The sequence below is a fragment of the Coregonus lavaretus genome (genome assembly GCF_964263955.1).
Source record: "Coregonus lavaretus genome assembly, chromosome: 6".
Taxonomy (NCBI): domain Eukaryota; kingdom Metazoa; phylum Chordata; class Actinopteri; order Salmoniformes; family Salmonidae; genus Coregonus; species Coregonus lavaretus.
The window spans coordinates 37,649,429-37,672,007 of NC_139993.1; the positions used below are offsets into that span (position 1 = coordinate 37,649,429).

Sequence of the window (22,579 nt, forward strand, 5' to 3'; positions counted from 1 at the left end):
ACTGGGGCCAAGCTTCCTGCCATCCAGGACCTCTATACCAGGCGGTGTCAGAAGAAGGCCCTAAAAATTGTCAAAGACTCCAGCTACCCTAGGCATAGACTGTTCCCTCTGCTACCGCACATCAAGTGGTCCAGGAGCGCCAAGTCTAGGTCCAAGAGGCTTCTAAACAGCTTCTAGCCCCAAGCCATAAGACTCCTGAACATCTAATCAAACAGCTTCTACCCCCCTCTGTACCCAACGCACTAGAAGAACAGTTCTTAAAGCATTTAGCCGTATCCTTATTCTATTCCTCCTCTGTTCCTTTGGTGATGTAAAGGTTAACCCAGGCCCTGTAGCCCCCAGTATCACTCCTACTCCCCAGGCGCTATCATTTGTTGATTTCTGTAACCGTAAAAGCCTTGGTTTCTTGCATGTTAACATCAGAAGCCTCCTCCCTAAGTTTGAGTTATTCACTGCGTTAGCACACTCCGCCAACCCTGATGTTCTAGCAGTGTCTGAATCCTGGCCACCAAATATTCAGACATTTCCATCCCCAACTACAACATTTTCCATCTAGATGGAACTTCCAAAGGGGGCGGAGTTGCAATCTACTGTAGAGATACAGTACTATACTATCCAGGTCTGTGCCCAAACAGTTTGAGCTTCTACTAAATCCACCTTCCCAGAAATAAGTCTCTCACCGTTGCCGCTTGCTACAGACCCCCCTCAGCCCCCAGCTGTGCCCTGGACACCATATGTGAATTGATTGCCCCCCATCTATCCTCAGAGTTCGTACTGCTTGGTGACCTAAACTGGGATATGCTTAACACCCTGGCCATCCTACAATCTAAACTAGAAGCTCTCAATCTCACACAAATTATCAAGGAACCTACCAGGTACAACCCTAAATCCGTAAACATGGGCACCCTCGTAGATATCATCCTGACTAATTTACCCTCTAAATACACCTCCGCTGTCTTCAACCAGGATCTCAGCGATCACTGCCTCATTGCCTGCGTCCGTAAAGGGTCCGCGGTCAAACGACCACCCCTCATCACTGTCAAACGCTCCCTAAAACATTTTAGCGAGCAGGCCTTTCTAATTGACCTTGCCCGGGTATCCTGGATGGATATTGACCTCATTCCGTCAGTAGAGGATGCCTGGTTGTTCTTTAAAAGTGCTTTCCTCTCCATCTTAAATAAGCATGCCCCATTCAAAAAATTCAGAACTAAGAACAGATATAGCCCCTGGTTCACCCCAGACTTGACTGCCCTAGACCAGCACAAAAACATCCTGTAGCGTATTGCATTAGCATCGAACAGCCCCCGCGATATGCAACTTTTCAGGGAAGTCAGGAACCAATATACAGAATCAGTTAGGAAAGCAAAGGCTAGCTTTTTCAAAGCTAGCCACTTCTCCTTCACACAAATTCAGATAGCTGATGTTCTGAAAGAGCTGTAAAATCTGGACCCCTACAAATCAGCTGGGCTAGACAATCTGGACCCTTTCTTTCTCAAATTTGCAGCCGAAATTGTTGCAACCCCTATTACTAGCCTGTTCAACCTCTCTTTCTTACGTCTGAGATCCCCAGAGATTGGAACGCTGCCGCTGTCATCCCCATCTTCAAAGGGGGTGACACTCTAGATCCAAACTGTTACAGACCTATATCCATCCTGCCCTGCCTTTCGAAAGTATTTGAAAGCCAAGTTAACAAACAGATCACCGACCATTTCGAATCCCACCGTCCCTTCTCCGCTATGCAATCTGGTTTCCGAGCTGGTCATGGATGCACCTCAGCCACGCTCAAGGTCCTACATGATATTATAACCACGATCGATAAAAGACAGTACTGTGCAGCCGTCTTCATCGACCTGGCCAAGGCTTTTGACTCTGTCAATCACCGCATTCTTATTGGCAGACTAAATAGCCTTGGTTTCTCAAATGACTGCCTCGCCTGGTTCACCAACTACTTCTCAGATAGAGTTCAATGTGTCAAATTGGAGGGCCTGTTGTCTGGACCTCTGGCAGTCTCTATGGGGGTGCCACAGGGTTCAAATCTCGGGCCAACTCTATTCTTTGTGTATATCAATGATGTCGCTCTTGCTGCTGGTGACTCTCAGATCCACCTCTATGCAGACGACACCATTTTGTATACATCTGGCCCTTCATTGGACACTGTTAACAAACCTCCAAACGAGCTTCAATGCCATACACACTCCTTCCGTAGCCTCCAATTGCTCTTAAACGCTAGTAAAACTAAATGCATGCTCTTCAATCGAACGCTGCTTGCACCCGCCCACCCGACTAGAATCACTACTCTCGGCGGGTCTGACTTAGAATATGTGGACAACTACAAATACCTAAGTGTCTGGTTAGACCATAAACATTAAGCATCTCCAATCCAAAGTTAAATCTAGAATCGGTTTCTTATTTCGCAACAAAGCTTCCTTCACTCATGCTGTCAAACATGCCCTCGTAAAACTGACTATCCTACCGATCCTTGACTTTGGCGATGTCATTTACAAAATAGCCTCCAACACTCTACTCAGCAAATTGGATGTAGTCTATCACAGTGCCATCCGTTTTGTCACCAAAGCCCCATATACTACCCACCATTGTGACCTGTATGCTCTCGTTGGCTGGCCCTCACTACATATTCTTCGCCAAACCCACTGGCTCCAGGCCATCTATAAATCACTGCTAGGCAAATCCCTGCCTTATCTTAGCTCATTGGTCACCATAGCAACACCCACCCGTAGTATGCGCTCCAGCAGGTATATCTCACTGGTCATCCCCAAAGCCAACACCTCCTTTGGCCGCCATTCCTTCCAGTTCTCTGCTGCCAATGACTGGAACGAACTGCAAAAATCTCTGAAGCTGGAGACTTATCTCCCTCACTAACCTTAAGCATCAGTTGTCAGAGCAGTTTACCAATCCCTGCACCTGTACACAGCCCATCTGTAATTAGCCCACCCAACTACCTCATCTCCATATTGTTATTTATTTTGCTCATTTGCACCCCAGTATCTCTATTTGCACATCATCTTCTGCACATCTATCACTCCAGCGTTAATACTAAATTGTAATTATTCTGCACTATGGCCTATTTATTGCCTTATCTCCATAACTTACTACATTTGCACACACTGTATATAGATGTTCTATTTTTCTATTGTGTTATTGACTGTACGTTTTGTTTATCCCATATGTAACTCTGTGTTGTTGTTTTTAATCGCACTGCTTAGCTTTATCTTGGCCAGGTCGCAGTTGTAAATGAGAACTTGTTCTCAACTGGCCTACCTGGTTAAATAAAAATAAAAAAGGACATCCCGGCAGCCAAACCCTCTCCTAACCCGGACGATGCTGAGCCAATTGTGCGCTGCCTCATGGGTCTCCCAGTCACGGCCAGCTGTGACACAGCCCGGGATCGGACACGGGTCTGTGGTGACGCTTCAAGCACTGTGTTGCAGTGCCTTAGACCGCTGCGCCACTCGGGAGGCCCAACCCGGGATTAGTTTAAAAACGGCCCGCGACATGGTTTGTGAAACTATATAAAATGCGCGCCAATCCCGATAGAAAGAAAAAAAGGCATTTCAGGTAATATGGGTCATATATATTTTTTAAACCGTTTAGGCTAGAGACAAGCCCTTTTCTTTGCTGTAAAGCTGCAAGCATGCCTGTCACGAAGCGGTGCACCATTTTCCCTCTGACACTCAAAGAGGCTGCATGACAGTGAACTTTCAAAGTCTACTCATACTGGTCTGTGCTCTTCGGTATAAGACGCGCTGAAATGACAAAGTATCAACATTGCTCGCTTTGCGCGCTGCTCCAATGTAACAAATGTACAGATCTAACATAAGACTTATCAGGGTCTGCAACCTCGCTCACCATCACGGCTAAATTATATATTTTTAAACTGATGGAGGAATAGACGCGGACGGAGTGAGGGCTGGTAGGGGATACGGCTGGCTGATTACAGCTGCCAAACGTGATATGCGCATTAAAGTGAAGTGGATATTATTGGACCTGCAAATACAAGAGACTAGTGGCTGTTGCTTAAATTCAACTGAATTTATAAACAAAACTGACTTTATCAACATTTTATGTTGCGTCAGAAGGTTCTTTAGATAGGTAGGGCTGAAAATGTTGTTAGTATCATATGAAAACGGTAAATTGCCGGTAACAGGCTACACGAGGAGTCGCCAACTTTTCACGTGGTACAGCAACCTTTCTCAAGTGGAATGCCAATGTATCTTACCATTTCTACCGATCTGCGTGCCAGTTATTGTTTTCACATGCACATTTTCATGAAACAATTTCATTTAAATTTATAATAACGTCTTTGTATCTCAAAAATCATTGTCATGTGGTTAATCAAAATTCTATCCAAATCTAAATGAAAATGATCAACCTAAAAAGTTATTAATATTGCCAACTATGTAAAAATAACCTATAAAGCCAACAAATAAAAACATTGCAGCCTGCAGGTAGAAAATATCCTGATAAAAATAAACTTGCTATGCATGGCCTGTGTGCAACGAACTTGAAACATTGTATCAACTATTAACTTGGGTCCAGCCAGAAGCTAGTGCTAGCAACATTGTATAAAATATTCTGGGCCTTCAGTTTCCTGGGCCAGTGAGCTCTGGACAGACAAAGCTGTAGGCTATTTGCGCAAGGAATAAGAAGTATCAGGTTTAATGACGTTTCCACTGGATCAGTGCATTACATTCTTCCCTTTCACGCCGAGTGGTTATCTAAAGGGAGAGAGCTGGATTTTTTTTCTCCAAATACATTGAGGAACTATTGTTATTCTCAATGGATGTAAAAACAGACTTTGTTTACTTGCTGTTTGAGGTGAAGAAAACATTACTATGAGAAGCGCTACAGCTCTTTAGCAGTGGCGCGTTAAGCCAATCAGAAATACTATCAGATCCCCAAATGGGCACATTTAGATGCCTACATTTGCGTGCAGGCCAGGTAGCCTATAGGCCTACTTCTATGCGTAATCAGGTGCGCGTCCTTCCTCAACATTGACAGGAGCGCTCCAAACAAAAGACAATTACTAAATTGACAACTTGTAAATGGAATAAAATAAACCAAAACTTGTTTCTCACAAGTGTAGCATAGGTTGTGCGCTCTGCAAACAATGTGTCCACTCCGACAATGAGAATGGTAAAAGACTGAAATAATAATATACTGAGTGCACAAATTGGCGGGAGAGAGCGCATTCTGGAGAGAGGTGTCTTGTGCATCTTAGCCACACTCCCCTTCTTGAACTGCGCCATCCCCGCGGCCTCCGCAATGGATTAGTTTACTGAGATGGGCGCCAATAAGACAGGTGTCTCGTGTCATAAAAAATTTAAATTTAAAAAAGATTTACACACATAGCCTTCAGAAAATATTCAGACCCCTTCCCTTTTTCCACATTGTTACGTTACAGCCTTATTCTAAAATAGATTAAATAAAACAATTTCCTAAGCAATCTACACACAATACCCCATAATGACAAAGCAAAAACATGTTTTTGGATTTTTTGCAAAAAATAAAATAAAACTGAAATCCCTTATTTACATAAGTATTCAGATCCTTTGCTATGAGACTCGAAATTGAGCTCAGGTGAATCCTATTTCCATTGATCATCCTTGAGATGATTCTACAACTTGGAGTCCACCTGTGGTAAGTTCTATTCATTGGACATGATTTGGAAAGGCACACACCTGTCTATAAAGGTCCCACAGTTGACAGTGCATGTCAGAGCAAAAACCAAGCCATGAGGTCAAAGGAATTGTCCGTAGAGCTCCGAGACAGGATTGCGTCGAGGCACAGATCTGGGGAAGGGTACCAAAACATTTCTACAGCATTGAAGGTCCCTAAGAACACAGTGGCCTCCATCATTCTTAAAATGGAAGACTCTTCTTAGAGTTGGCCGGCCGGCCAAACTGAGCAGTCGGGGTTCTCCAAGAACCCGATGGTCACTCATACAGAGCTCCAGAGTTCCTCTGTGGAAATAGGAGAACCTTCCAGAAGGACAACAATCTCTGTCACACTCCACCAATCAGGCCTTTATGGTAGAGTGGCCAGACGGAAGCCACTCCTCAGTAAAATACATGACAGTCTGCTTGTAGTTGGCTAAAAAGGCATCTAAATGACTCTCAGACCATGAGAAACAAGATTCTCTGGTCTGATGAAACCAAGACTGAACTCTTTGGCCTGAATGCAAAGCATCACGTCTGGAGGAAACCTGGCACCATCCCTACAATGAAGCATGGTGGTGGCAGCATCATGCTGTGGGGATGTTTTCAGCAGCAGGGACTGGGAGACTAGTCAGGATCGAGGGAAAACTGAACGGAGCAAAGTACAGAGAGATTTTTGATGAAAACCTGCTCCAGAGTGCTCAGTACCTCAAACTTGGGCGAAGGTTCACCTTCCAACAGGACAACGACCCAAAGCACACAGCAAAGCCAACGCAGGAGTGCCTTCGGGACAAGTCTCTGAATGTCTTTGAGTGGACCAGCCAGAGCCCGGACTTGAACCCGATCGAACATCTCTGGAGAGACCTGAAAATAGCTGTGCAGCGACGCTCCCCCGCCAACCTGACAGAGCTTGATAGGATCTGCAGATAAGAATGGGAGAGAAGGTGTGCCACGCTTGTAGCGTCATACCCAAGAAGACTTGAGGCTGTAATCGTAAATTTGCTAAAACATCTAAAAACCTATTTTTGCTTTGTCATTCTGGGGTATTGTGTGTAGATTGCTGAGGGGGGAAATGTATTTAATCCATTTTAGAATAAGGCTGTAACATAACAAAATGTGGAAAAAGTCAAGGGGTCTGAATACTTCCCGAAGGCACTGTACGTACGTAGGTTACATTTCTCACAATAGTCCTATATAAAACTGTGGGATAACTACAGAGGATATACACTACATGACCAAAATATGTGGACAGCTGCTCGTCGAACAATCATGGGCATAAATATGGAGTTGGTCCCCCTTTGCTGCTATAACAGCCTCCACTTTTCTGGGAAGGATTTCCACTAGATGTTGGAACATTGCTGCGGGGACTTGCTTCCATTCAACCACAAGAGCATTAGTGAGGTCGGGCACTGGTGTTGGGCGATTAGGCATGGCTTGCAGTCAGCATTCCAATTCATCCCAAAGCTGTTTGATGGGGTTGAGGTCAGGGCTCTGTGCAGACCAGTCAAGTTCTTCCACACCGAACTCCATTTCTGTATGGACCTCGCTTTGTGCACGGGGGCATTGTCATGCTGAAACAGGAAAGGGCCTTCCCCAAACTGTTGCCACAAAGTTGAAAGCACAGAATAGTGTTAGAATGTCACTGCATGCTGTAGCGTTAAGATTTCCATTCACTTGAAATTTTACAAACTCACTTGTTGGAAAGGAGGCATCCTATGACGGTGCCACGTTGAAAGTCACTGAGCTCTTCAGTAAGGCCATTCTACTGCCAATGTTTGTCTATGGAAATTGCATGGCTGTGTGCTCGATTTTATATACCTGTCAGCAATGGGTGTGGCTGAAATAGCCGAATCCACTAATTTGAAGGGGTGTCCACATACTTTTGTATATATAGTGTAGCAGGGTCATTCTTGAATTGCGGTGGCATTCGGGCATGGCATTTTGGAAGGAGTGCCACCAGTAGGAGTAGTAAGACCAATGAGAGTAACACCAATACAAATTTGAAGTAATTGAGGATATTCTTAAATGGAGGCCACAGACGCTCAAATCTAATTTACTAAAGTCATATGGTGAATCCTTTTCCTTCATTTAAATGACACTTTTTATTCAGACACCAAATTATCAATGGAATCCTCAAATGTATGACATACTAAAAGGGTGTGATTAGGTAATAACTTTTGGTAATATAGACCCCTCCCCTGTTAACAGCTTTCCACTGGAGGGAATCCTCAAGGTCCTTGTTTATCTTTGCAATGACTGATTTAAGGCATTAACACAAATGACAAAACTTAGGGACACGTTTGTATTGGGCATACCATTTCAATTCAATCACTCCTACACCATTGTAAAAAATACTTTGGAAGCTAAAGAAATGCATTTATGTCTACAGATGTTTTTGACACCTTAATGCATACTTTTAATCTACACTGCTAAAAAAAATAAAGGGAACACTAAAATAACACAGCCTAGAACTGAATGAATGAAATAATCTTATTAAATACTTTTTTCTTTACATAGTTGAATGTGCTGACAACAAAATCACACAAAAATTATCAATGGAAATCAAATGTATCAACCCATGGAGGTCTGGATTTGGAGTCACCCTCAAAATTAAAGTGGAAAACCAAACTACAGGCTGATCCAACTTTGATGTAATGTCCTTAAAACAAGTCAAAATGAGGCTCAGTAGTGTGTGTGGCCTCCACGTGCCTGTATGACCTCCCTACAATGCCTGGGCATGCTCCTGATGAGGTGGCGGATGGTCTCCTGAGGGATCTCCTCCCAGACCTGGACTAAAGCATCCACCAACTTCTGGACAGTCTGTGGTGCAACGTGGCGTTGGTGGATGGAGCGAGACATGATGTCCCAGATGTGCTCAATTGGATTCAGGTCTGGGCCAGTCCATAGCATCAATGCCTTCCTCTTGCAGGAACTGCTGACACACTCCAGCCACATGAGGTCTAGCATTGTCTTGCATTAGGAGGAACCCAGGGCCAACCGCACCAGCATATGGTCTCACAAGGGGTCTGAGGATCTCATCTCGGTACCTAATGGCAGTCAGGCTACCTCTGGCGAGCACATGGAGGGCTGTGCGGCCCCCAAAAGAAATGCCACCCCACACCATGACTGACCCACCGCCAAACCGGTCATGCTGGAGGATGTTGCAGGCAGCAGATTGTTCTCCACGGCGTCTCCAGACTCTGTCACGTCTGTCACATGTGCTCAGTGTGAACCTGCTTTCATCTGTGAAGAGCACAGGGCGCCAGTGGCGAATTTGCCAATCTTGGTGTTCTCTGGCAAATGCCAAACGTCCTGCACGGTGTTGGGCTGTAAGCACAACCCCCACCTGTGGACGTCGGGCCCTCATACCACCCTCATGGAGACTGTTTCTGACCGTTTGAGCAGACACATGCACATTTGTGGCCTGCTGGAGGTCATTTTGCAGGGCTCTGGCAGTGCTCCTCCTGCTCCTCCTTGCACAAAGGCGGAGGTAGCAGTCTTGCTGCTGGGTTGTTGCCCTCCTACGGCCTCCTCCACGTCTCCTGATGTACTGGCCTGTCTCCTGGTAGTGCCTCCATGCTCTGGACACTACGCTGACAGACACAGCAAACCTTCTTGCCACAGCTCGCATTGATGTGCCATCCTGGATGAGCTGCACTACCTGAGCCACTTGTGTGGGTTGTAGACTCCGTCTCATGCTACCACTAGAGTGAAATCACCGCCATCATTCAAAAGTGACCAAAACATCAGCCAGGAAGCATAGGAACTGAGAAGTGGTCTGTGGTCACCACCTGCAAAACCAGTCCTTTATTGGGGGTGTCTTGCTAATTGCCTATAATTTCCACCTGTTGTCTATTCCATTTGCACAACAGCATGTGAAATTTATTGTCAATCAGTGTTGCTTCCGAAGTGGACAGTTTGATTTCACAGAAGTGTGATTGACTTGGAGTTACATTGTGTTGTTTAAGTGTTCCCTTGATTTTTTTGAGCAGTGTATATTATTTGAGCTAAACATAAAAAATACAACTATTCTCCTTGAAGTATATATTTTTTGATATTACTAATGTTACGGTCCCGACTACAACAACAAATATGTAATTTTGTCCTTGAAACATTTAATTGAAATACTGTAGAATTCCATTCATTCCTATGGAGGACTGCTCCTACTGGGGAGTGCCAATATGGCCGACCGGTGGCATCAAAGCCTCTCAATGGCCAATAGATAGCATTAGCAACCCAGGTTTTATATACACTAACCAAAAATATAAACGCAACATGTTAAGTGTTGGTCCCATGTTTCATGCGCTGAAATAAAAGATCCCAGACATTTTCCATACGCACAAAAAGCTTATTTCTCTAAAATTTGGGGCACATTTGTTTATATCCCTGTTAGTGAGCATTTCTCCTTTGCCAAAATAATCCATCCACCTGACAGGTGTGGCATATCAAGAAGCTGATTAAATAGCATGATCATTACACAGGTGCACCTTGTGCTGGGGACAATAAAAGGCCACTAAAATGTGCCGTTGTCGCAACACAATGCCACAGATGTATCAAGTTGAGGGAGCGTGCAATTGGCATGCTGACTGCAGGAATGTCACCAGAGCTGTTGCCAGAAAATGGAATGTTAATTTCTCTACCATAAGCTGCCTCCAACGTCGTTTTAGAGAATTTGGCAGTACGTCCAACCAGCCTCACAACTGCAGACCACATGTAAACCTGCCAGCCCAGGACCTCCACATCCGGCTTCTTTACCTGCTGGATCATCTGAGACCAGCCACCCTGACAGCTGATGAAACTGCGGGTTTGCACAAACTGTCAGAAACCGTCTCAGGGCTAATTGTTATGGTATGTATGGGCAGGCATAAGCTACGGACAATGAACACAATTGCATATTTTCTATGGCAATTTCAATGCACAGAGATACCTTGACGAGATCCTGAGGCCCATTGTCATGCCATTCATATGTCGTGCTGCATGAGGCAAATGGTGGTCACACCAGATACTGACTGGTTTTCTGATCCACGTCCCTACTTTTATTTTTACGGTTATCTGTGACCAACAGATGCATATCTGTATTCCCAGGCATGTGAAATCCATAGATTATGGCCTATTGAATTTATTTCAATGGACTGATTTCATTATATGAACTGTAACTCAGAATCTTTGAAATTGTTGCATGTTGCGTTTATATTTTTGTTCAGCGTACATCATTGGTTGAGACACAACATGCCCTTGAATACAGGGTGTCATATCAAGCATAGAAATATAATATATAATGAATAGAATGGACCCATCCCTTCAGACCACTGCAATTTAGCTGGTAGGCTATACCATTTAATTTTTTTAAGCATTGACCTTCTAATTACTACTACAAAGATGACCGCCGGTTTACCCACCATCTAATCTCAACTTAAATTGGTCATGTCTATTATGGCGTATTGACAATATAATTTAAAAACGACAGATATTCCCATTCAAATCAACATTCTCTAATGTGTGAACCTCCAACCATCTTTGTGGTACCATTTCAAAGTTGACATTTCGATTTGACTCCCGTTTTAGTACTTATTTTTTTGTCATTTAGCAGACGTTCTTATCCAGAGCAACTTACAGTTAGTGAGTGCATACATTTTTCATACATTTATCAGCCAAAACATGACTCTTCTCCCCCGATTGCAACAGCATGTTGTGTCTCAACCGATGGCGGGCACAACACAAAAACCTTAGATGATGTAAAATAGGGTCTAACCTACAACATATGCAAATATGAAATCAATTTAAGTTTTACGCTTTTCAGATAATTTACATTAAAAAGAAACAAAATCTTTAATGATTTCTTTTCTCCAGAAAATATAAAATAGTTTAAAATATATCAAATCAACCGTTTTATATTTTCCAGTGATGAAGACATGGGTGTATGCAATGGGTCAAATTTGAACACCTTTATCTCTTGAATGTAGGTCCATTTTCTGAGCACTTCTACAATGGGCAAATATGTATGGAAGGTTTCATTCATTCAAAAGGAGTGCTATCAAAAAGTGATTGAATTCAAATGAATTCACCCTATCTACAGTGGCTTGCAAAAATATTCACCCCCCTTGGCATTTTTCCTATTTTGTTGCATTACAACCTGGAATTAGAAATTGATTTTTGGGGGGTTTGTATCATTTTATTTACACAACATGCCTACCACTTTCAAGATGCAAAATATGTTTTATTTTCAGGGTCATTGTCCTGCTGGAAGGTGAACCTCCATCCCAGTCTCAAATCTCTGGAAGACAAACAGGTTTCCCTCAAGAATTTCCCTGTATTTAGCGCCATCCATCATTCCTTCAATTCTGACCAGTTTCCCAGTCCCTTCCGATGAAAAACATCCAAAGCATGATGCTGCCTCCACCATGCTTCACTGTGGGGATGGTGTTCTCGGGGTGATGAGAGGTGTTGGGTTTGCGGCAGACATAGCGTTTTCCTTGATGGCCAAAATGCTCCATTTTAGTCTCATCTGACCAGAGTACCTTCTTCCATATGTTTGGGGAGTCTCCCACATGGCTTTTGGCGAACATCAAACGTGTTTGCTTATTCTTTTCTTTAAGCAATGGCTTTTTTCTGGCCACTCTTCCGTAAAGCCCAGCTCTGTGGAGTGTACGGCTTAAAGTGGTCCTATGGACAGATACTCCAATCTCTGCTGTGGAGCTTTGTAGCTCCTTCAGGGTTATCTTTGGTCTCTTTGTTGCCTCTCTGATTAATGCCCTCCTTGCCTGGTCTGTGAGTTTTGGTGGGCGGCCCTCTCTTGGCAGGTTTGTTGTGGTGCCATATTCTTTCAATTTTTTAATAATGGATTTAATGGTGCTCCGTGGGATGTTCAAAGTTTCAGATATTTTTTTATAACCCACCATGATCTGTACTTCTCCACAACTTTGTCCCTGACCTGTTTGGAGAGCTCCTTGGTCTTCATGGTGCCGCTTGCTTGGTGGTGCCCCTTGCTTAGTGGTGTTGCAGACTCTGTGGCCTTTCAGAACAGGTGTAAATATACAGAGATCATGTGACAGATCATGTGGCACTTAGATTGCACACAGGTGGACTTTATTTAACTAATTATGTGACTTCTGAAGGTAATTGGTTGCGGCAGATCTTATTTAGGGGCTTCATTGCAAAGGGGGTGAATACCTATGCACGCACCACTTTTCCGTTAATTATTTTTTAGAATTTTTCGAAAAACAAGTTATTTTTTTCATTTCACTTCACCAATTTGGACTATTTTGTGTGTTCATTACATGAAATCCAAATAAAAATCCATTTAAATTACAGGTTGTAATCGGTCTGACCACCTCCACAGACGGACGGGGATGTTTTGAATCTGTGCTGCAGCCGTTTGTAGGTGTGTTAGCCGATCACAACATGGATGTATTTGAGGCCAATGGGACGCAAAAAACAGGCATGGTACACATTTGTGGAACAAAGCCCATGAAGGGATTGTCATCTGAATGGTTTGTGAATGTGATTGGTGTTCAGAAGTTATTTTTAATGACAGGTGTAGACTCAGCCCAAGGCCATTCATTAAAATGTGAACAATTTGCCCAACTTTGACCAAATCCCTGGAAACCCATCAGTTCCCAAAAGCCACCCTCAATCCAGATATAGGTCAAACACAATATTCTCTCCTGAATTTATCTGAAACAAAAACACAAAGATTTTGAACAGTTGCTAGAATAAAAGTCAATAAGAGTCACAAGGCAATCATGCCCCTGTTGGCTTATGAATTGGCAATAACTCATCCAGAGTTAATAAGGCAGTGGACAAAAAATAAATCAGTGGCTGGCTATGTTAAACTATTAGTATGCTTTATAATGCTCCTTGACAGAAATCAGCTTGTACGAAGACCTTGATGATCCAGGTTATCCGAATTAAGGCCTATGGTTTTAACTCATTAAGAATTAGGCTTCCAAACAAATCTCATTAGCACAGAGAAGAACCAATTAAGATGTGCAATTATGATCAGCAAATAGAGGGCAACCGGTAGTTCCAAGTTTGTGTAAAGACATTGACCGATTATTTCTGAACTAGTTTAACACATTCTGGAGCAGGGAAAATCAAACTGATAATGTAGCAAAATATAGCCTATAGGGCTAGAATTTCAGTAACACCTTCAAAATACATTTACCAGCATAAAAAAATAGGCCTAGTCTAACACTTCATTCTTGAGCACCAAGAATATGACCTGGCAAAGTTGGCCAAGCAACAGCGTTTGAAGTACAAAAAGATTGCTTGTCAAAAACATACAATGTCCGCTCCACAAGCGTTTGTGATTACCCAAGCTGTAGTGCTGTGTAAGACATGTCCATGCTGGTATTCATACTGTACATTGGTCACTCCTTGTGGAAGTCAGCTGCTATTACTACAGCAACCTTCCGGATCAAATCAGCCGTTACTAGGGCCAGGAGTTTTACCTAACACCACCAAGAAATATTTTGGTTTCTAGTTATAAGTTATCGGGTAAAGTGGTCAGGAAAAACCTATGGCCCTAGTTACCATTACCAATGGGTTAAAGTAGGCTACTTCATTACCTACTACACTCTGCCAATATACACCGCTCTGTGTGTAATAGAAAAGTGTGAAGATTAAGTCCGTTGTGTGTGATGCCTCTATCTTGTCCAAGAAGCCTCTTGTTGTCTTTTTACAACTATGTCATCAACCTGACAATATTATTAAAGTACCACAGTAGGAGTCATAATACCCATAAAACCTAGCGGTCAAACACGTAAATGGTTCCGATCGTTTTTCTACCATTTATTTTTCCCATAGGAAATGTTAGAAACAAATCAAATAAGGGCTGTGTTTTGTGTAGGCTTACCCTGGCATGACGTTTTGATAACCGTGTAGATCTCTCCCGGACATGGTGACTTATCAATATATTTGCCTGTATTTACCCCCCCAAAATAAATAAAAATTAGCTGCTAATGTGGCTATCACATAGAACTACAAAAGCCTGTCTCAAGCTTCACGTCACGCACCAGGGCCATGATGATCTGGACCAGACTGCCGAATCAAGACAAAAGGTAAGAATTTCTGGATTAACTATCTACATTCAGAAAGTATTCAGACATCTTCCCTTTTTCCACATTTTGTTACATTAGACTTATTCTAAAATTGATAAAATCTTTTTTTCCCGCATCAATCTACACACAACACCCAATAATGACAAAGCGAAAACAGGTTTTGAAATTTTTGCAAATGTATAAAAATAAAATACAACAATACCTTAATTACATAAGTATTCAGACCCTTTGCTATGAGACTCGAAATTGAGCTCAGGTGCATCCGGTTTCCATTGATCAGCCTTGAGATGTTTCTACAACTTGAGTGGAGTCCACCTGTGGTAAATTGATTGGACATGATTTGGAAAGGCACACACCTGTCTAAATAAAAAGGTCCCACAGTTGACAGTGCATATCAGAGCAAAAACCAAGCCATGAGGTCGAAGGAATTGTCCGTAGAGCTCCGAGACAGGATTGTGTCGAGGCACAGATTCTGGAGAAGGGTACCTGAGCAATCGGGGGAGAAGAGCCTTGGTCAGGGAGGTGACCAAGAACCCGATGGTCACTCTGACAGAGCTCAAGAGTTCCTCTGTGGAGATGGGAGAACATTCCAGAAGGACAACCATCTCTGCAGCAGTCCACCAATCAGCGCGTTACGGTAGAGTGGCCAGACAGAAGCCACTCAGTAAAAAGGCACATGACAGCCCGCTTGGAGTTTGCCAAAAGAACCTAAAGGACTCTCAGAATATGAGAAACAAGATTCTCTGGTCTGATGAAACCAAGATTGAACTCTTTGGCCTGAATGCCAAGCGTCTCGTCTGGAGGAAACCTGGCCCCATCCCTACTGTGAAGCATCATGCTATGGCCAAACTGAGCAATCGGGGGAGAAGAGCCTTGGTCAGGGAGGTGACCAAGAACCCGATGGTCACTCTGACAGAGCTCAAGAGTTCCTCTGTGGAGATGGGAGAACATTCCAGAAGGACAACCATCTCTGCAGCAGTCCACCAATCAGCGCGTTACGGTAGAGTGGCCAGACAGAAGCCACTCAGTAAAAAGGCACATGACAGCCCGCTTGGAGTTTGCCAAAAGAACCTAAAGGACTCTCAGAATATGAGAAACAAGATTCTCTGGTCTGATGAAACCAAGATTGAACTCTTTGGCCTGAATGCCAAGCGTCTCGTCTGGAGGAAACCTGGCCCCATCCCTACTGTGAAGCATCATGCTATGGGGATGTTTTTCAGCGGCAGGGACTGGGAGACTAGTCAGGATCGAGGCAAAAATTAACAGAGCAAAGTACAGAGAGATCCTTGATGAAAACCTGCTCCAGAGCGCTCAGGACCTCAGACTGGGGTGAAGGTTCACCTTCCAACAGGACAACAACCCTAAGCACACAGCCAAGACACCGCAAGACAATGTCCTTGAGTGGCCCAGCCAGTGCCCGGACTTGAACCCGATGAAACATATCTGGAGAGACCTGAAAATAGCTGTGCAGCGACGCTCCCTATCCAACCTGACAGAGCTTGAGGATCTGCAGAGAAGAATGGGAGAAACTCCCCAAATACAGGTGTGCCAAGACATGTAGCGTCATACCCAAGAAGACTAGAGGCTGTAATCGCTGCCAAAGGTGCTTCAACAAAGTACTGAGTAAAGGGTCTGAATACTTATGCAAATGTAAAATGTCAGTTTTTCTTTTATAAAAACCTGTTTTTGCTTTGTCATTATGGGGTATTGTGTGTAGATCGATGAAGGGGGAAAAAACAACTAAATCCATTTTTGAATAAGGCTGTAAAGTAACAAATGTGGATAAAGTCAAGGGGTCTGAATACGTTCCGAATGCACTGTAATGTCACCTAAATTTAGAAATTAATAAATTGGCTGAATTTGTTTAAATTGACAATTCTGTGAACTGTAGGCCTACCTGTTACCTAGCTAGCTAGCTCATGGCTAGCTAGTTAGCAACATTAGCCTGGCTAGATGGCTACATTAGCCATATATTTGTTTAACCATTTAAATACATGAGAAATTCAGAAAAACGAGTTTGTAAACCAACAATCTAGCTTGCTAGTTAACTAGCTAGCCAACTTTACTTAGATGGTGAAGCTAGGCATTCTTGATAATGTTTGTCTGTGGGTGAGGAGTGGGTAGCCTACTTAAAGTACTACTTGACATGTAGCTACCCTAGCAAGCTGTATTATTTTGGTCTGGCTTTTTGAGAGGTTTCAGAGATGGACTGATTAGCATCCTCTCGAGTCAACAGTGTGCTTACTGTACTGCGGGAAGACATTGATCAGTTTGCCGTTGCCCTCTGGACAGCAGATCATTAGTATAGCTAGTAGGCAAGGTTATGTAACCTTATTTAGTCATACCTGCCATGGTGGGTTTTAAATTAATTGGTATTCACACTTTTGCTTTTGAGGTAGAATTACTGTCATGTTATCGATACCAAATTGCAAACCTTATTTGCACCATCGCTATACCAAAACCAATGGATGTGCCTGAGTCTTATCACCTCTCAACTAGGTAAGCTGTTTCCACCTGGAACACTATTCTCCTGCTTTGGTCTGTTTAAGTAATTGCAGAAAGTCCTGAAGAGCAGGAGTGTGTGAAGGGTTTTGTTCCAGCCCAGCTCTAACACCCAATTTAAATAATCAACATAACAAATCACAACGATAGGCTATGATTTGTAATCAGGTATAAGCTGGGCTGGAACAAAAGCTTATACACACTCCTGTCATTCAGATCCAGACCTGTCCAACCATTATTCTGTACTATGGGTACAATTGGGGAAGATTCATTTAGATGGTATTGATATAATACATGCACCACTCTCAAGTTGAAGTTGACTGATGCCAAGGCGGCGGCTGCTAAGAAGAAGGGAGCAGATGCGGACGAGAAGACTGCAGCCATGGCAGCACTAGTCCACACCTGCCCTGTCAGGGGAGTAGTATTGGTTGGTTCTGTATGTGCCTTTAGGTTCCTCTCCACGTGTAGGCTATTGTCCTGGTATACACTATCAGTCAAAAGTTGACACACCTACTGATTCAAGGGGTTCTCTTTATTTTTACATTGTAGAATAATAGTGAAGACATCAAAACTATGAAATAACACATATGGAACCATGTAGTAACCAAAAAAGTGTTAAACAAATCAAAATATATATTTTATATTTGAGACAGTGTAAACCACCATGTTGTCATCAAAATGCTTAAGTTGTATTGTGTATGGCTCAATTTGTGGAAATCCTGTGATCACTCATCGTCTTTAAATGTTGTGACTCAAAGACACGTGACCCCGATTTGAATACTGCAACTGAGACAGAATGACGTTGAGGGCCACACACTGAGACCCCGAGTATGACTGGACGTGGGCCGGATATTTGTGACAATCGACCCAAAAAGGGGTGCAGAAGCACACCAGCACCCCATTTTATGTTTATTCAATGGCCAACCATCCCTCTAGCTCTCTCTTATTCCACACTATTCCTTTTATGCCCCATGGACCCTCAACTTCAGACACTTTGGAACTCTCCATTTTATCTCTATAAACCCACCTTACCTTCACCCATTTTCCCTATGCTGCTTCCTTCACTTGTTATCAAATCAGGAGAAGAACATCTAGACTCAGTAACATGTTTAAAAGTGTTGTGGTGTACTGTTTTTGCCAACAACAACAAAAATCACCTTTGTAATGCTGTCCTCCTCCAGCGTATTCTGGGGCTCAGACCGAATGCAGTGGTAAATGTGCTGCTCACAATTGACAGCAGCAATATGGACCTAAATGAACCTAAATTGACAAGGATGTTGATATAGCTGCATTTAGGCATGGCTTCCTTGTTTTGAGTCTGTTAAGTGTGTTTCTCATTCTGCTGGAGTTGACCTAGTATTTTATATTAAACCTACCTTACGCATCCAGTTGTTTCTCCATTTGTAACTCACCACCAAAAATCCCAATATGCTGTTTTACATTTTGTGTTATTTCTGCTGGTCTAATTCCTAAAATGGATAATAATAGTTCATATGGTGCTCTTCGATGTCCCAGGTTTGTGGCATTGATGAATAAATAATTTAATCTTTACTTCAAGTCAAATGTTTATGACCACGATTCCATCTATAGTTTGGAAGGAGATCAACTCTTACTACAGTAGCAACTAGCAAGTATATTGTTTTATTCAATAAGTAGCTGTTGGTATGGTCTTGCTAGGGCAATTTAATTGAAGTGCTGTCTTAGACGTTCTGCAGAGTTGTTTTGAGGAGTTGTTTGAGGAAGGAAAGAGAGGAAGGCTCCACACCACTCTCTCATTTGAGTATCTTACCTAGTTATTTTATGATGATCTCATTTTGCCCTTTTGTAGCTTTGGCAAGTATGTGTTTCCCATCCCAGTTCACTCCTCTCCCTGTAGGTTTTACATACGCTCCCCACCCGTGGCTGCAACCTTTCTAATTTAGTGTACCCTGCGCACACAACCCACGTGGAATTCCTAGTCTCCGGCTGCGTTTGGAACTGTCGATCACCAGTCAATAAGGCTGAGTTCATCTCAGCATGTTGCCCTTCAGTCCCTACACTTTTGGGCCCTGACTGAGACATGGATTTCCCCAGAGAACACTGCTACTCCAGTTGCTCTCTCGTCATCTGATTATGTTCTCTCAGACTTTCTCTTCTCCCCCTCTCACCTGTCTAACTCCTCATTTGAATTCCATGCTGTCACTTGTTCACTCAAGCTTAACATTGTTGTCATCAATCACCCACCAGGTGCCCTTGGCGAGTTTCTCAATGAGCTTGACACCTTGATAAGCTAATTTCCAGACGATGGCTCACCACTCATCGTACTAGGTGACTTTAATCTCGACGCTAGACTTCAATTAATTTCTTTCCACCCCTCTTTCCACTCCTTTCATATTTTGACCTTACCCTTTCCCAATCACCTCCCACTCAAGGCAGGCAATACGCACAGCATAATTTTCACTAGAGGTTGTTTGCCTACCACGTGCTTTCACTACTGGTGTCCACCAGGCCTCGGTTCTAGGCCCTCTTTTCTTTCTACACCAAGTCACTCGGCTCTGTCATATCCTCACATGGTCTCTCCTATCATTGCTATGCGGATGACACAACTTCTCTTCTCCTTACCCCCCTTCTTACACCCAGGTGGCGACGCAGTGACTCGTTCATGCTCTAAAACATCCGTAGAGTACGACCTTTCCTCACACAGGAATCGGCGCAGGTCCTAACCCAGGCACTTGTCATCTCTCGTCTAGATCAGGGTTTCCCAAATTGGGTGCACATTTAGTTTTTTGCCTAGCACTACACAGCTGATTCAAATAACCAAAGCTTGCTAGGGCAAAAACCAAAACGAGCACCCAGGGTCTACACTAGTGCAACTCTGTTGGCTTGGCTCCCCACTTGTGCCATCAAAACCCTGCAACTTATCCAGAATGCCGCAGCCCGCCTGGTGTTCAACCTTCAAAGTTCTCCCAGGTCACCCCCACTCCTCCGCACACGCTACTGGCTTCCAGTCGAAGCTTGCATCATCTTCAAGACCCTGGTGCACCTCCTTACCTTCAGGCTATGCTCAAACCCTACATCCCAACCCGAGCACTCCATTCCGCCACCTCTGGTCTCTTGGCCCTCCCACCCCTATGAGTTAATCTGGCTTTGAATCTGCAACAGAGCAGGTCAACAAGTTAGTTCTGAATTGCTTTAATACAGCATTGCATTCTGACACCATGAATTTAAATAGATTTCACCTCGTTCATATAGTTGGCAGAATTTATAAGGGATTAAATATAGACCACTGGCTGAAGGAGAAGAGGATCTGCTACAAATAAGGGTATGTTGCTAATATCATCTAGGTAGGTAGCATGTTAGCTTCTTTGCAAAAAACAAGCCTAGTATTCATGGCACATTGTAAATATGACTGCTACTAGGATAGTTTTCAGTACAAGACAATACCAAATGCATAAATATGCCAATAAATATTAGTTAAGTAAAATATGGAAGAGTAAATACAAATGTTGAATACATCTTTCGTTTTGGATCAAGGTTGCTAGTAGCTAGCTAGCTGACAGCAAAGGTGTCAGCAAGAGATGGTGTGCAGGCGATTGCAGGGATTTGTAGTCTTGCATGATGTCTACTTTGATGCTAATTAGCATTTTCGAATCAAAGTAAATGGCGCTGAATATATTGATAAAAGTCAACTTGTCCAAGAGATATTTTCACGGTTTTCAAAACGTCACACCAGGGAAAGCCTACATGAAACACAGACCTTGTTTGAAGTGGTTCTAAATTCCCCTATGTGAAAAATGATTGGTGAAAAAACAATTGGAACCATTTCTGTGTTTGATTGCTAGGTTTTATGGGTATTATGACGCGTCCAAAGTGGGGCTCTATTTGGTGGGTGCTTATGTTTGTCTTATGCACTATGATACAGCTCAGTTATGTCAGCCCTGGAGGCTTCATGTAGAATCCTAAAAAGAAATGTTTATTTGTCACATGCTCCGAATACAACAGGTGTAGACTTTCCCGTGAAATGCACGAGTCCTTTTCAAACAATGCAGAATTGCTCTCACAATGCCATCCAAATCATAAAGTCAAATCGCTTTACATATCGGATAACGTAGGGAAACTTGTGGTTTACAGCAGCAGCAGGGCTGTAATGTAATTGGGGTCAACTTGTTTTGCATACTATAAATGTTTATACAGCAAATACAACCCTGTCATATCATTTACGCCCTGATGAATGGTATCACTTCAGCAATGATGCATCATTGACTCCGACATTTAAAGCCATCACATAATTTACCAATCCCAATAATTGAAGATTTCAAGCATCCATCCACTTAATGAAATGATGGGAAGGTGTGTGTATGGAGAAAGAATGGTTTAATGCTACTGTACCCAACAAAAGCAGTTTAAGTTCCCTCCTCGCGTCTCGCTTGTCTCGGCGGAGCTGCTTATCGATCTCGGCGTTGATTCGTTTGGACTCCTTCGCCTCCTCGGTCAGGCAACAAGCCATCATGGATTCTAAAGTCATCACAGCAGTATTTAAAAGCCCGACTTGAATGGGGCGCCCACACCTCACACTTAATAGCAAATAACTGTCCCAATCCCCTTTGAAAATCTGAATGGACAGTCCAAGGGTAAAAATAAATAAATTAGTGGTGTGTACGCAACAAATGTAGCCAGCTAGCTACGAAGTTTGGCCTCTTGACGAAGTTTGGCCTCTTGAAGACGCCTGTGCGCGAGCTAGCATTGGGCAACTACACCAAATATGACAGCTTGCAAGTTTCTAATCAAGACAGATACAGCTAGCTAATAGGGCCCAGCTAAACTCGATAGTACCTAGCCAGCGACAATAGCTGAATTTGCTAGCTAGCTCTTCAGTCAACAGGATAGTTAGTTAGCTAACTATTTTTGCTTTTCTGTCCAAAAATGACCAATATCTTTCTAACCAAATGTCGTAGTTGTTCTCTAGCAACGACTCTCCCAACGCATCTAAATTGCCGTGTGCTTACCAACCCAGGTCCCGGAGACAACGCGACAAACTTGGCTGCCACATCTGTACAGTCTCTCCTGCTACGCCTAGCCGCCCCAGAACCAAGACCATAAAACGTCCGAGTAGTGACAAAGAGCGTATGTGAAACTGTCCATCAGCTAGCTAACTAAATTGCTAACTAGCTGTCAAACGGCAAAACACGACGAAGATAAAAAATTATAGCCGCAAGTAATACTCTGAAAAAACACCCCTTCGCTTTATCTAGCTAGGATAAGAAACTACTGTACTGTAGCTAGCTAGTGTTGTATTTGCTAACTGTGACCACCTAGCTAACTAGTATGGCTAACGTTAGACTGCTGGCTAAAATTGATAGCTAG

The 22,579-nt window shown here is 43.2% G+C and overlaps 1 protein-coding gene across 3 annotated transcripts in view; it reads right to left on the reverse strand.

Moving 5' to 3' along the window:
* Positions 1 to 22,308, reverse strand: part of LOC311131427 (guanine nucleotide-binding protein subunit alpha-11) — a 74,727-nt gene extending 52,419 nt beyond the window's left edge. For 2 of the 3 annotated variants that reach the window (XM_084164411.1, XM_084164413.1), the window contains exon 1: positions 21,605 to 21,821. In XM_084164411.1, the coding sequence (XP_084020537.1) occupies positions 21,605 to 21,740 (136 nt within the window). In that variant the 5' untranslated portion in view covers positions 21,741 to 21,821. Of the gene's footprint in view, positions 1 to 21,604; positions 21,822 to 22,221 lie in introns of those variants that run through there. The other variant, XM_084164412.1, reaches the window with a different exon arrangement.
* Positions 22,309 to 22,579: the final 271 nt, after the last annotated feature.